The 15,807-nt window shown below is 29.9% G+C and overlaps 1 protein-coding gene across 1 annotated transcript; it reads left to right on the top strand.

The window, feature by feature from the left end:
• Positions 1-8,170: 8,170 nt before the first annotated feature.
• Positions 8,171-15,127, top strand: LOC111289095 (ALA-interacting subunit 3-like). The gene is made up of 9 exons (XM_022879963.2): positions 8,171-8,250; positions 8,406-8,528; positions 8,957-9,015; positions 9,119-9,193; positions 9,334-9,447; positions 10,355-10,425; positions 11,048-11,345; positions 13,188-13,477; positions 14,879-15,127. Exons 2-9 carry the CDS (start codon positions 8,441-8,443, stop codon positions 14,931-14,933), a joined length of 1,050 nt encoding a protein of 349 aa, XP_022735698.1. The 5' UTR covers positions 8,171-8,250; positions 8,406-8,440; the 3' UTR covers positions 14,934-15,127.
• Positions 15,128-15,807: the final 680 nt, after the last annotated feature.

The following is a 15,807-nucleotide window of genomic DNA, read 5'->3' as shown; positions in this document are numbered from 1 at the left end:
ACCTCAATGGCTGTAAATTCAGATTTTTTACAATAGTCTCACACCATCCATGAGAACCACTTTAAACTCAGCTATTGGAAAGATAATTATAAGTAAGACTCTTGAGGAAATAAATGAATTGATTGAAGAAATAACCACTAACAATTACCAATGAGGCAAGAAGAGGAAGTTAGTAAAAGATTTGCTAGTTTATTTGAGATAAATGCTATCACCTCCATCAATTCCTAGTTAGTCGCCCTAACCAAAAAAGTAGAAGCCTTAGGAACCAACCCTAAACTAATCATGTGAATGCAATCCAAAACCCCTTTGTATCTTGTGATATATGTAAATTCAATATAGAACCTATCCAATTTGCCCAACACCATAGGTTAACCATCCTTGAAACCATAGCGCACCAACAATCTACCTTACAAAATCAAGCCAAATCTATTGAAAACATAGGATTCCAAGTCACCATAATAGCCAAAGATCTCCTGAAGCAACAAAAAAGGTTAAGGAGTGGAAAACCTTTACCAAATAAATCACTTGCCAAAAAAGTGACTCCTAAGTTGTTAGAGGTAAATACAAAAAGTGACAAGTAGCCCCCAAAAGCTCTCTCAAAGATGATTAATCCAAAAATTCCATTTTTACAAAAATTTCATTTTTACAAAAATTTCATTTTTACAAAATTTTCATTTTTACAAACATTTGAGAGGCAAAAAGAAAAAAGATAATTTGTAAGATTTACAAAACTTTTTAAAAATTTGCAAGTCACCATTTCATTTGCTGAAGCCATCAAATGCATGTCTAAATATGCTAAGTTTTTGAAAGGAATATTGTCCAAGAAAAGACAATAGAGGGATCATAAAATAATGACGATCGTTCAAGAGTGCAATTCTAACATATAAAAAGGGATACCACTAAAACTTAGGGATCTAGTTAGTATTATTATTCTTTGTATTATTGGTAATCAACATAAACTTGATTACTACTTTTCGTATAACTTGCAAGTGTATAGATTAAGTAATAATAATGAAAGTATTTTACTATTATCTCCTAAAAAATTAGATTGTAATGCTAGATTGCTCTTTAAATACCAATAATGAAAGCCTAAAATTTATATCTAAATAAATGAAAACTTAGGTTTGATTATAAATTTAAAGAAAAAAAAAGATTGAAAGTAATATAGGCTTGAATCTTGACTTTAACAACTGTCATTTGAGAAGCAAATGAGAATAGCCAACTAGATCTAAAAGAACAATGATTGAAAACTTAAAAACTAAGAAAACTTGAGATTGCCTAATGCTAGTAAAGATCTTGAAACAAAGATTTCATTGAAAGAAAAACAATAGAAGAAAAGAATATATATGCCAAATCTTGTCGAAAGTAAAAGAGATTAAAAATCAACCTTAAGATAAAGAAAATGTTTTGTCGAAATTGAAAATGTAAAAATAAGATTTGAAACTAGAACAATGAAAGAAAAGATTTTTGAAAAATACTTCTTTGAATTGAAATAAAAGAATTTTAAAAAATAAAATTTTGTTATTGGTAAATTTATCACCTAAGCCAATAGCTACACTAAACTAAACTAAAAAGAAAAGAACTAAAAAAACTAAAAAGAGAATAGAAGAATGAGATGAAGGATGGAGGAATAAAGTGAATGACCTCCTTATTTATAGTGAGAGATTTGACCAATGGGGATAAGGTTATAAGATTTTGATTTAAATTCAACTACTAATTGATGAAAGCTATCATAATCTTCAAATAAAGCATGATAGAATATGACCTTTTCTTCTTAAGAATGTTTGGTCGAATAGGATATCTAGTAAGCAATCTTGGCCTTTAGTCAATGCTTGATGCAAACTTGATTAAATATCCACTCTTAGTTCAGCTAAAGTTTGAGATTTCGAGACTAGATTAATTTTTTCTTCAATTATCTTGCAAAGTCTTTCATTTATCAAAACTCTTTATTGAATAACCTAAAGAGTTCATCATGAACACAAACACTATTGGTTGACCATGCAAAAGTCCATGATAGCTTACAATTTTTTAAATATCATATGTGTACTTGATCTTCTCTTGAAAATGAGCTAGCTGAATATATGTAGAGTTATTATACAAGTAAAATTCTTTCACGGCTAAGTAGAAGAGTCACTTTTAGATTAAATCTCTTTAATCGAATACAAAAGAGAGGTGGATGTGCAAGTAAAACTCTTTTTTTGTTGCATAGTTGAAGGAATTGCACCAATAAGGTTTAGCCAACCCTTAGTCTTATGTGGCCAATTATCTTTCTTATGCATGGATTGCATATTTTCCTCATCCATAAGCTTGAAACTTTAAAAATCATAAAATAGGCATTAAGGCTAAAAAAATCAATGAAATTTTAAATTTTTGAACCCATTTTAACATGCAAAAATATTATATTTTTAGGTGTTATCATATACCCTCACAGTTAAATCTTTACTTGTCCTCAAGTAAAAACCTCAAATTAACAAAACTAAAAATCATTATGCATACTCACAAAATTTAAAAATTACATAACATTGCTGTCATGCACTATTGCATAATATAAAGCTAAGTATAAATATAGAGTTACAATAAATTTCTTAAAAAATAAGCTTTTAATTTTTTATGCTTTTTATGTGTATACATCTACTTAATATTTAATTCATGCATATAACTCATATAAAAAGAATGCAAAACACTTCATCACATTGGGTCAAGGTAGGAAAAAGAAAATTTAGGCTTGAAACCTTATGCTTACTTTCTTTGAAATTTTTTAGATTTTGAACAATTGAAAGCTCTTTTTAAAACTTTGAACTTTTGGCACATCACTTTATTTACAAACTACCTTTCAAAGCTAAAGTACAATCTCTCACATTTTATCTTTCTAGGCTAAGATAACAACCCTTAATTTCTTACCTTTCTAGGCAAATGTAGCAACCCCTAATTACATAAAATGAGTTTTTGCAAAAACTCTAAAAATCATTTAAGAAGATACCTTACCTTTTTATTACAATTAAGCTCTATTATTTTGTAAACTAAAAACACCTCTTAAGGATTTTGTATTTGCCTAATGAAGAACAAATGAAAGACTAAATGATTTGGATGCAACATATACAAAGAATATGGAATTTAAGCTCTAAACTCTTTGTTGCTCTTGATTTTCTTGAAAAGTTTTAAAGATATGATTTTATGAACTTTTTCCCATGTCTTTCTCTTCTTAATGGGAGTTGGAAGACCTCCTTATATAGAAAAAAAATGAATTGGAGTAATTGAGATTGAGTTGGAGAAGAAAAGTCATTTAAAAAAAAAAAAAACTAGCCATTAAAAGCTATTAAGGATAAATGGATCGATTGGGTCTATTAACGGATTGGTTGGTTCTCGAATTCCATTAAAATTTTGACCATTGCAAGAGAATAAATCAATCAATTTTGATAGAGGATTGATCAGGTAGACTTGGTTTTTCATTCGAGGTGATTTTGGATGAATAGTGTAGTTGATTACTTTAGATTAAATCTCGTTTTGCACTTTACTCACTAATTTGATCATATCTTAAGTTATATAACTCTAAATTAAGATCATTTTAAAGATATTAAAACTAAACTTAAAGAACTTTTATTCATATAAAATTCATCATCTGATTCAATGTATAAAAATTATAATAAATTTCTAAATCTACCTCGTGTAGTTGTTAAAGAACTTGCATAGTCTCGAGTAAAAATTCAAAATCTTTTTTTTTTTAAATTTGGATTTTGATTTTATTTTATTCATTAAAAAGTAGACTTAAAAAACTTTCTATCCATATAAAATTCAAATATTAAAACTTTACAAATTAATACAAAAAAAAAAACAAATTCAATGTTAGAAAAACTTGTTCTTACAAAATATCTTTCTCTAGTTAATCCATTTCTCAAAACCAATCTTATAAAACTTGTATTGAGTCCAAGATGAATAAGTTAACTTTTAAAACAAAATTTGGACTTTCATTTAAGCTCAAATAAATAATCTTTATGGATAGTTTTGGTTTGAGAAATACAAAACATAAAGAAAAATTTGTTTAAACTTTGGGAAATATTTTAAAAAGAATTATTAGTCTTGGAAATTTGTATTTTTGATATAAATGTTAAGACCAATCTTTTAAAATAAATTTTCAAGATATTTTTTAGATCAAATATCACTTTGAAAAATATATTATTTATTTAGTAAAAAAAAAAATAAAACTTAATAACATATACTAAATAAATCTTTTCAAAATCTAAAACTGTTTTTCAAAAATATTTTTCATTTCATATATTACTAGTATTTATTTAATACTAAAACCAATATAATTTAAGAACATGCACTAAATAAATTTTTTTCAATTCTTAATCAAGTTTATTTAGTTTAATATTTTGTCATTTCAAAATAAGGATCAATTCAAAGCTAATAATCTCCTCTTTTTTTATATGAAAAAATCAAAAGTTAAATTTGCTCGATGAAATTTTTTTTTTTGAAACATATTAGAATTCTAAAAACCATTTTGAAAAACTCTCTCTAAACCATACATGTTTCCTAGCAAAACTCTCCTTTAACTAGTACATTTTTTATCTTAATCCAACACTTATAATCATTACTGTTGAACACTCATAATTCAAAATACATTTATGTTAAAGAATATATATCTATTAAAAAAGTACACATATATGTATTTGAAAACAAATTTGTCCATAAAATATTTCTCTCCTTTTTGTTATAGTAAAAAGGAGATCAATTCAAAATATAGGACAATTTTTAAGAGCAATTAATATCATACATAAAGAATCCATGTATTCAAGTGTAAAATGCACAACAAAGTTCAAATACATGTAATCAAGTACAAGAGCATAAATGTACCAATGTATCCAATTGAAACATTTTAGCACAATAGTCTCAAATTTACTACATGAAACTTATGAGTAAAAGGATAAAAAAATAATATGCATGTTACTCATAAATCATGTTTTTATAAAATGGCTTAGAATGTAAAACTTCAATATCATGTAACTCTATATTCAAGCATATATATTTAAGCTCATACCTATTGTTAAAAAGACGTTATCACATAACCAAATAATTTTAATTCAAGTAAAATTGTGTTCTAAGATTTCTTTCATTTTTCAAAATAAGGAGTAATCAATTTAAAACACATACAATTTTGCACAAAAGATACAAGCTATATCAAAGATAGTCATATATTTCATAATGAGCACAAGCATCTATGAAAGTTCAAAAATTCTTTAGCAATTTTGTTTACTAACTTTCAAGAAGCAAAAATATTTCATGGATATTAAAGATTTAATCAATAAATCTAAAATGATAAAAACAATTTTTCATAAGCATATCCTATTCAAAGAAATTTTCAATAAGAATCATAGCTCATATAAAATTAACAAGACATAAGTACTAATGAGCAATGAAATTCCTTCATCATGTTATAATAGAGATTATACATGTATCATTTTCCAAATATGATGAATACATATGCTATATCAAAGAAATTATAAAAGCATGATTATCCAAATGCATGATGGGTATCATTCAAATATATTTTAAGTTATTTCAATGTATAGCAATTTAATTCAAGCATGTGCAAGTGTTTGAACACAATTCAAACATATCTTTAAGATCATACAAGCACATGCACATATGCTTCCAACCATTTAACAACAATATACTTAATTCAAAAAGATATGCAAGTATTTAGGCACAATTTAGTACATGATATCTCAATGATTTCAATAAAGGAAAATGTATAAATTTCAAATAATAAGTTCATAATTTATGAGTCAAAGTAATTAAAGTTCAAGAATATGTTTAATTCATATCCATGTTTAAAGATTCATCTTAAATAAATATTCATGCGTTAAAGATCATTAATCTAATCAAGAACTAGGCATAAATATCAATCAAGATGTATTAATCAATCCAAACTTTTATGTTAAGATCATTTCTATCAAGTAGTTTGGTGTCTAATTTGTGCATAGAGTTAACAAATTCAAGCACATGAGGAATAGTTTTACTTGTTAAAAACATTAGAGAGATATTATCTTCATCCATATGAGGTTGAATCTTTTTCTGCTTGTAAAAGCAAATAATTTATCACTGAAGTAATGTTTTTAGCTACAGTTGCTAGACCACGCTTTGATGATTTTTTAAATTGTGAATTTTCTAAAAAAAATAAGGATTTCCCCATTTGTCTACAAAGAACCAGTTAGGTATAATAGCAAAAATTGACTAGCTGGAACCTTAGAGACAAAACCTATTCTATCAGTAACTAAAGATGTCACAAGGTCATGTTTAATTGATAAAATACTACCAGTAATTAGAGTTAAATGGCCTCTTTCTAGTGAAAGAAGCACTTTCATTCAAAAAGATAATGCAAAGCCAATTGATGATGAACAATTTCTTCAAGTCGTAAGTGTGGATGGATTTGATTTTCAACTATTTTTCAATTCCTAAATAATTTGAATGTATTGGATCTTGAATTTTTTAGAGCAATACAATCTTTATAGCACCAAGAAACTCCTACAACAATTGATGAGTTAGCAATAGCTATAGAAAAATCTTTTATTGAGTTATCTCCAGATAGTTTGAACAATATGTTTTTAACATTACAATCTAGCATGGTTGAAATTATGGAGGTTAATGGATGAAATAATTACAAGCCGCCACATATGGGTAAGCAAAGGTTGGAAAGAAATGGAAAACCTACAATCCATCTTCATTGTGACCAAGAAATTGTGCAAAAAGCTTTATGCAGATTCAACTTCAAAGTTGAATGCAGTACCATCTAAGCTTTTTGGAATGAAATTAGAACAATAAGAATGCTACAAAGTTAGCTAGCAATAAGGACTTTTTTACTTGTTTTTGTTTAACCACAATGTTATTTTTGTAAATCTTGACCATACATGTATCTTTTCAAATTTTTACTTAAGTTCATATCCTCGTTGCAGATGTTGCTCTTTTTTTTTTCTTTTTAAATTTTGACTCAATTTCATTACCAGCTTGGGAAATCTTTATCAATTTTACTTGGAGTGTTTTTAAACCTTGAATTTGTTTTATAATTTTGATTCAGGTGGCTAGTAAGTAGTTGTGTAAAAAAAGTTATGTTGAAAAGTTTTTTAATAATTTTAAAATTAAAATATGATAAGGGGTAAAAAAGAAACTATATATGTTAAAATTTGTCAAATTTTTCAAATAAACATTTTGAATGGTACAATTTTAAAACTTAATAGTGACAAACTTATTAGGATTGAGGGAATATTAGGTAATAATTTCATTTTAATAATAATATCATTCATCATATGATTTCTATTGTAATTCATATAGATGATTCATATGAGTATGTTGTTATACTAATATTACATATATATGGCTCATAATTAGTGATTTGATTGTAATCTACTAATATCAATTAAGAAAAATGACGATCTTTTGAAAGTTTAAAAATGAAATCCTTTGAACATAGAAATTGAAAATTTAGGTGGTTTTTTTGGACTTGATTAAAAGTGAACTCATAACCAATGACTAGAATGAAACATTAAATAAAATGTTTTAATTTAATAAAAAGTAAAGATGCACATTTTTTATTTGTACAAAAAGTTACTTTTAACTTAAAGCATATAAATTATAATATTTATATTTGTTTTTAAAATATTATTTTTTATATTTCATCTTTTAATAAAATTATAATAAAGTTTAACTTCAATTTAATCAAATAATTTATTTAAATATAATCTAATTTAATTCTAAAAATTAATAAATTAAATTTAAAACAACCTAAATCTAAATAATTCAAGTTAAAATAATTTAAATATTAAATCCGAATTATTTAAAATCGAAATGAGTTGAATTCATAATTATTTAAACAAAAAATATTTAAATTCGAAATAATTCATATTCAAAATAATTTAAAATTAAAATAATAAAAAACCAAAATTATTCTAACCCAAAATTAATTTAAAATTTTTAAGAAAGGAAATAATTTAGGTTGTGTAAATTGAAATCCAAACCCACCTGGCTAATCAAATTGACAGACATAAACTCGAAAAAACTGAGTATGTAAAAAGCAATAATTTATTGATTTGACCACTGTATGAATAAGTCGTCTTTAGAAAAATAACTTTCTCACCCTCTCTTTCTAGAATTAGACACGACGCGCATAACATTTGGTGCCGCCCACCCTACCTCTGTCCAGCTTTGGTTTCTTTTCCCTTCCCTTGGAAAGTCAAATAAATCAAACAAACATCGGTATATGCTACTCGTTCTTTGAATTTTTCTTCTACTTTGAATTTTCTTTTCTTGCACTTTCTTCATATTTAATTACAACTAAATAGTCATCTTCACCCAACCCCCCAATTCTCTCTCTTGTTTTTTTTTTTTTTTTTTCGTTTCTTTTCTCTCAGACCATAGCCTGTTGTCTCTAGCAAAGACTGCTCCGATGAGTTCCAATACGCCGTCGTCCAGCGCTGGAGGTGTTGGATCCGCTGATGCTGCTGCTCCTAGAAGAAATTCCAAACGACCCAAATGTAATCTCCTTGTTTTCTTATAGCCTATGTAGTTTGACCTGCTTTGCTATACTTGATTTTAACTTCGATACAATTTATTTATTTGTTATCCACTTTTAGTTGTTTTACTTTTTATTTTTCTATATTCGTTCTTGTATTTTGCTGCGTGATTGTTTACTTTTTTTTTTTTGTTCTTTGTTTCATCTTCTTTGTTTATATGGAGGATTTTATTACTTGTTACAAAGTTAGGTTGCAAATCCTCAGAATTATAATTAGGGTTTATTGGATATACTGGAATAATTAGTCAGAGATAACTGCTCACCCCCAATGTTACTTTTTGTACTTATAATTTAAAAATATTTGAAATGAAGAATGAATTTTCAAATCTTTTATTCTTGAATGTAATAATAATGTTTTTTCTTTTTTGTTTTTTTGGGTTTTCCTCTCAGATTCTAAGTTTACTCAGCAGGAGCTTCCAGCTTGCAAGCCAATCCTCACGCCGCGATGGGTGGGTTTTTAATCATTTCAAGTGCATAGACAATGCTTCCGTTACAATTCCATTGGCATTTCAGGAAAACTGTTTTGCTAAATCTGGCTTTCTTGTTATGCAGGTCATATCAGCCTTTTTGCTTGTTAGCATTGTCTTCATTCCTATTGGAGTGGTTTCTCTCTTTGCCTCTCGAGATGTATGATCAAGCCCTCCATCACTAAAAGAAAATATGTTGCATTTTTTGTTTTGTCTTCCTTTTATATTGGTTATGTTGCATTTTTCGTTTTGTCTTCCGTTTATATCGGTTAAGCAATAACTTTCATTCTGTTTTATTAGGTCGTTGAAATTATTGATCGGTATGAAACTGCTTGCGTACCACAAAACTTCAGTAATGATAAGGTCTCTTTCATACAAAGTGCTGTTGACAAAACATGCAACAGAACATTGACAGTAAGTTTCTTGTACAGCTTCTTTTTATTTTTTTATCGTAATGATGGTGGGGGGGTTATGGGGGTGAAGGTAGTAATCATTTCCCTCCTTTCTTACCCTGTCTAACCTATGCTTGCTTGTATCGTGTGACCATGTAACACAGAACTCTTTGCTATACAAGTAACTGTTGTCAAACCATTTAATTTGGGATTATTTCCTATGGTTTAACTAAAGTCTTTAATTTCTATTTTCTTTTCTTCTGCCAAGTTTATATTTTAATTAATATTGGACCCTGCTATGTTCATGCTTAGGCATTGTAGTCTAGGCACTAAGGCACAGTGCAATCTAGCTGAAGCACTTTATACCTCAAGCTGGGGGGGCATACTTTCTACACCCAAGGCACAAGCCTTGAAATTAAAGAGGCAAACATGCATGCCTTGGTTAAATGTCTTTTATTTTTCTTTGATTTTTATTGTTGTATCTTTAATTAGACAAGGAAGGATGATACAGGTTTGTTTTATAGGAGAGGAAGTAGGTGTATTGCTTAGGCATGATGTTTAGAAACTAGTGCATTGGCTGATGGGCCATTGCTTTTTTGCCCTTGCACCTCAGGCAAGGCAAAAGTTCAAGTCCCTTTTGAGTAATGCATGTATAATATACACAAGCAAGCACATATTAAACAAATCAAATTCTAGCAATGCCTAGTACCCCACCCATGGTTTTAGGGATTAAGTTGACTGCTGTGCTTATATAATTCATGCAAGCGGGCACATATTAAAGAAATGAAATTCCAGTAGGGCCCATTCTCTCAAGTCCCAACGACAGCCTTCAGTGTCATATTGTATTAAGATATCGCTGATCAGAATTAACTCCTACAGTTATATGAAAAATAAATATCTTCTTAACATTCTCTTGTTTCTGTTACAAGGTTAAGAAGCTGATGAAGCAGCCTATCTATGTCTACTACCAGCTTGACAACTTCTATCAGAATCATCGGCGGTAAATCTTATGTCCCTTTACCATAAGTTCTGCACCCCATTCTATACTCTCTTGCAAGCTGGTCAATTTTTAAAACGATACCAAGGATATCTGTTTTCATTATCAAACATCTCAAAATGTAGTTTGACTACTTATGGAGCAGAGGTCATTTGTCTAAATGTATAGTAAAATATTCAATGAAAAAACCTTCTTCAGATTTTCTCAACCTGTATTTTCAATTTTTTTAGATCCTTGAAGGAATGGTGGGATCTAGAGTTGCATAGGAATGGTAGTAGTTTAGACTCACTTTCTACAGAGTGTTATGTAGTGGTAGATTCTTTTGTTGCTTCCAGATGTTCCCTTTGGGGCACTAGAAATTTTATATTTTTATTGTAGATTATTCTCAAGCTGTTTATTTTGAGGCTTTTGAACTTGGTTGTATGCTTTATTTCTCTGTTCCATTGGCTTGACAATCCATGGTCTTCAACCCTGTATTTATCATATTTATATTGGTCCATTTCAAACTCTGGCTACCTTTTCTTTTCCTTTTCGCCTGATCTTATTTGTCCCCCTTTTTTAGAAATGCATTTAGTTGTGATGATTCTTTGGCATTAAGTTTGGTGATGGCTTTTTCATAATTCAGGTATGTGAAGAGCCGAAGTGATTCGCAGTTGAAAGATAATAGCAGTTGGAATGATGTTAGTTCTTGTAAGCCTGAAGATATGTCTAATGACCAGCCAATTGTCCCCTGTGGTCTTATAGCTTGGAGTTTATTTAATGATACATACAATTTCTCCCTCAACAACCAGCAACTGGCAGTGAACAAGAAGGATATCTCCTGGAAGAGTGATAGGGACAAAAAGTTTGGGAAAGACGTATTTCCTAAAAATTTTCAGAATGGAACTCTTATAGGTGGTAACCGTCTTGATCCATCTGTCCCGGTAAGTTTTCACTACTTTCATCTGCTATTATTTAGTTTACTGTTTTATTCTCTGTACTATATAGTTTCTTCAACAACTGGTGATATAGAATAACAAAATCTCGGAATAAGCACTCAGGAAATATTATGAACTTTCAATTGTCAAATCCCTGAACTCAAGTCTCAATTTTAACGAGTAAATAACCATGCACATTGAGGGTTCAAATTTTTTTCCTTACTAAGATAACGGAAATATTCTCATTAAAACTTAAACCTGTCTTTCCTGTGCGTTTCAAATATGAATTTATTACTAAATACGTAAATTTTATCAGAGGTGGCATTGGGAATGGAAAATTTGAGAATCTATAAGGACATGACTTTTAAAAATGATGGTGTATGATTTATATTAGTATTTTATTTGATTGCACTATTAAAATAATAGCAATTCAATTAGTTTGAAAATTAACATTAAACTAATAAATTTTAGCAGAGGTGGCATTGGGAATGGAAAATTCGAGAATCTATAAGGACATGACTTTTAAAAATGATGGATTATACGATTTATATTAGTATTTTATTTTATTACACTATTAAAATAATAGCAATTCAATTAGCTTGAAAATTAACATTAAACTAATAAACATATTAGTATATTATATTTACGATATAAAAATAAAAAAATAGGTTTTCAACATTTATATTTTCTTTATATAAGCAACTATTAATTCCCATTCTAACTTGTTATTCTGTGATATGATTATTCTACTTTTATGTAACAAAGCATTCTATTTATCATTTATCCTTTTAATATTTCCTTATCTCTTAACCTTTTACTTTTTCTTTTGTTTTCTGTCTCTCTTTCTTATTCTTTTCTTTTTTTTTTTAAATTTTCATTCTTTTCCTTTTTTCTTTTCTGTTTGTTTCTCTTCTGATTAGCCGGCAAGGAGCCAAATCTAGCCCCTTTCGGAGCTGTATCTGCTTGGGGTGTAGGGAGCCGCATGATCAACCTTTTCTTCTCTCTTCTCTCCCTCCCTCTCTTTCTCACCTTCACCCTCCTCTATTTGGCATGGCATCACACTCTCTCCATGCACCTCTGATATTTCCCTCAGCCTCTCTCCCCTATCCTTGCACTTTCCCCTACCTACCCTCTTTCCCTCATAAAAAAAATCCACAAAATGCCTATTAAGCTCTAACTTTGGTTGTGAATGTTAAAATTGCCAAATTAATTTGAGAATTGCTGATGTGTCCCATGACATGTGATGGGCCTGGTGGGGCTGGGACTCTGTTTTCAATTTATATATGTGTGCAAAAGATAAGATAAAATGTAAGATGTCACATTTTTCACTATCTCAATTATCGAAAGCTGTCTTAAAGGTTTGACAAAAACATATTTATGTGAGCTTCTTGAACTTTAAATTAAGCCCAAAAAATGAATTAAAGTCCTTCAAAATTTGCACTAATAAACAAGATCCTTTCCTAAATTTCCGTCTAAAGTAAGTCCTCAAGATTTATACAATGCTCCTGCATCAAGTGGGTATTTGTGGGTGCACTTGCAAAGAAGATAATTCTGGCATCATTAGTATTCCTGCATATTTAGTGTATTGATTTCACCGTTTTGCTTATGTTCCTTTTTTGTGGATAAACAATAGTTATATCTGCTGTTCACATTAGTCTAGCTGCATCCATTGCTCCTTGGGACTCCATCTAAAATGACATGTCAGTCCTCTCTAAAAAGTCCCCTATTGCAAACGTTGAAGTCTCTAGGAGCCTTTATTTTTTCATTGAAGGAGCAGTTGTTTTATCTTTGAAATTCCTTCCAACATTGAACTACTGGTTAACTTATCGAGATTGATCTGTATAACAGTTGAGTGAGCAAGAAGATCTAATTGTTTGGATGCGAACTGCTGCTCTGCCAACTTTTAGAAAGTTGTATGGAAAGATAGAACGGGATCTCCAACCAAATGAAGTCATACAGGTGACGTTGCTGAACAACTACAACACATATAGCTTCAATGGCAAGAAAAAACTTGTGCTTTCGACTACTAGCTGGCTTGGTGGAAAAAATGACTTCCTTGGCATTGCTTATCTCACTGTTGGCGGGCTGTGCTTCTTTTTGGCTTTGTCTTTCACTGTTGTGTATCTTGTCAAGCCAAGGTAATTTCTTTGGTTACATTCATGATGTCCATCATACTCTAACAGGCTTCTAGACTTAGCTTTCACATATTATGGAAGGTTGCTGTTATCTTTACACAATTCCAACTGGCTGAAGAGGTGAAAATAAGATGTTGGTGATACAAATTAGGATAGGATGTTTGGGGTATTTGAAAGGTATGCACCCTCTAATAGGATGTTTTGGTCATTTTTTATCTACAAATTAGGATAGGATGTTTGGGGTATTTGAAAGGTATGCACCCTCTAATAGGATGTTTTGGTCATTTTTTATCTACAAATTAGGATAGGATGTTTGGGGTATTTGAAAGGTATGCACCCTCTAATAGGATGTTTTAGTCATTTTTTATCTACAAATTAGGATAGAATTTCGCGTTTAATTTGATTTTGGCTTTTTAACTTTTTTGCCCCTCTTTTAAGCTGCAATTTCAAATCTACCTTACCTAATTTTTTTCTCTTTCTTCTGTTAGTGGGTACCACAATGGTTAATGATACATAAATGAAAACTATATGTTAGGAAATTATGGTGGTCATTTGTGTCTCGTGGTGATACCTTGAGTCTCCAATGTCTAAACTAAGTGGATAATTGGTTGATGTGGGAGCAACTAATGAATCTAATTGGATAATTGATTGATCTTGGCATGGGTATGCATGGGGGGACAAAAAGGGGGGGGGGGTCGGCAGGGGTAAAGCCAAGAATTTTCTTGCGATGGCCCTGGTAAAAAATATAAGATAAATTGATAAAAACAATCTAGGAAAAAGAGTATTAAAGTTACATAAAATGATAATATAATTACATTTAAAAAGAAAAATTCCTTTTAAAGAAAAAATTATTGGATATATTAAAGATTGAATGAAAAGTTATAATGTACAATCTAGATAGTAATTAGTTGGATTTTTTTTAATTGTATCCATTTAAAAATTAAAAAAAAAGTTTAATGAAATAAAGATTACATTAAAAATGGGTAATTTTTTAAAAAAAGAAAAATAAATTATTTATTGAATCTAAATACAAAAATGGGTTAGAATAGACATTGACCAAGGAAACTTTGAGAGGTCAAGGGAGGGCCATTGCTGGTCCCTCCGGGACTCGCCTGGGTTTCTCTTAGGCAGACTTCAGGATGGTGAGGAGGGATTAGTCTTAGGCTTTGTTTGGTATGGAGAATGGAGATGGAGAAAGATGAATTTAGGATGGAAATGGAGAAAAATGAAAATTTATTAATCTAATGGTACTTTCATAATCACCAAATCTGCACCTGTGTTATCTACAGAAAAGCCTTGTACTCGTCTGTATATGTATATTATTAAGATAAACATAGGGCTGTATTATAGTAGGCACATATATTGGGTTGTTGCAACTGATGACTTGTACTCTTACCCTTCCAGGCAACTTGGAGATCCTTCTTATTTGTCATGGAACAGAAATCCAGCAGGGCACTAAGCAAGAACATGGAACCTCATTACCTATGGTTGATGTAATTTTGTGTTAAATATTTAAAATGGCCAATATGTGATTTGGGATTGCAAAGTATTCTAGTGCTTGTGTAATTTGAACCATGGGACACGACTTGTCATCAGTAATTTCTATGTATAATTTCAGCAACAGCTCAATACAAAGTTCAAGAATTTCTTTAATCAGCATGGTTATATTTCCAAAAAAAATTGTAATGTCACAGTATTCGAAGCAGGATATGTGCGAGCTATGCACCCACAGATAGGATGGATCTATAGGATGGTCACAAGCTGCACCAGTCTCTCTTAGGAGTGAGTTTTCTCCCTGCATTCGATATGGCGCCCTCATTTAACAGAAAAATGGGTCCTCTCTTTGTTATCGTTTGGTTCGAATTCACTGAGAGTTTTGAATTTGCTGAGAGATTGTAGGAAACTAATTTCATATGAATTTATTAGATTTGCCTAGATAAATGTGCTTTGATCCGTCTGAGAAGGGGAGGGGATTCGTTGAGAGGCTGTGAAAAGATAATTTTTATAAATTCATTAGATCGGATTTAGATCAGTCTGGAAAAGGAATGTATTGGACAGAGGTTAATAATTTCTTGGTGCTTATCCAAAAAAAAAAAAAACGAAAAAGAGGTCAATTAACACTCCGAATTTAGTATAGCTCAAGAATGTATCTGATGCACGGAATATCGGATAGAGCTCAAGAATTTTTTGATGCTTAACCATAAAAAGAAAAATAAGTCAAATAACACTTGGAATTTCGTACCTGTTGATCTCAGCGAAGTTCTCAAAAGCAAACTTGTTACACATTTTACAGGCAATCAGCTAAATAAAAAAAGTGTAGGAAAACTAGTTCT

Source organism: Durio zibethinus, chromosome 4 (genome assembly GCF_047325235.1).
Source record: "Durio zibethinus cultivar Kanyao isolate XHJ-2024 chromosome 4, ASM4732523v1, whole genome shotgun sequence".
Lineage (NCBI taxonomy): Eukaryota > Viridiplantae > Streptophyta > Magnoliopsida > Malvales > Malvaceae > Durio > Durio zibethinus.
This window is presented reverse-complemented; position numbering and strand designations above follow the sequence as displayed.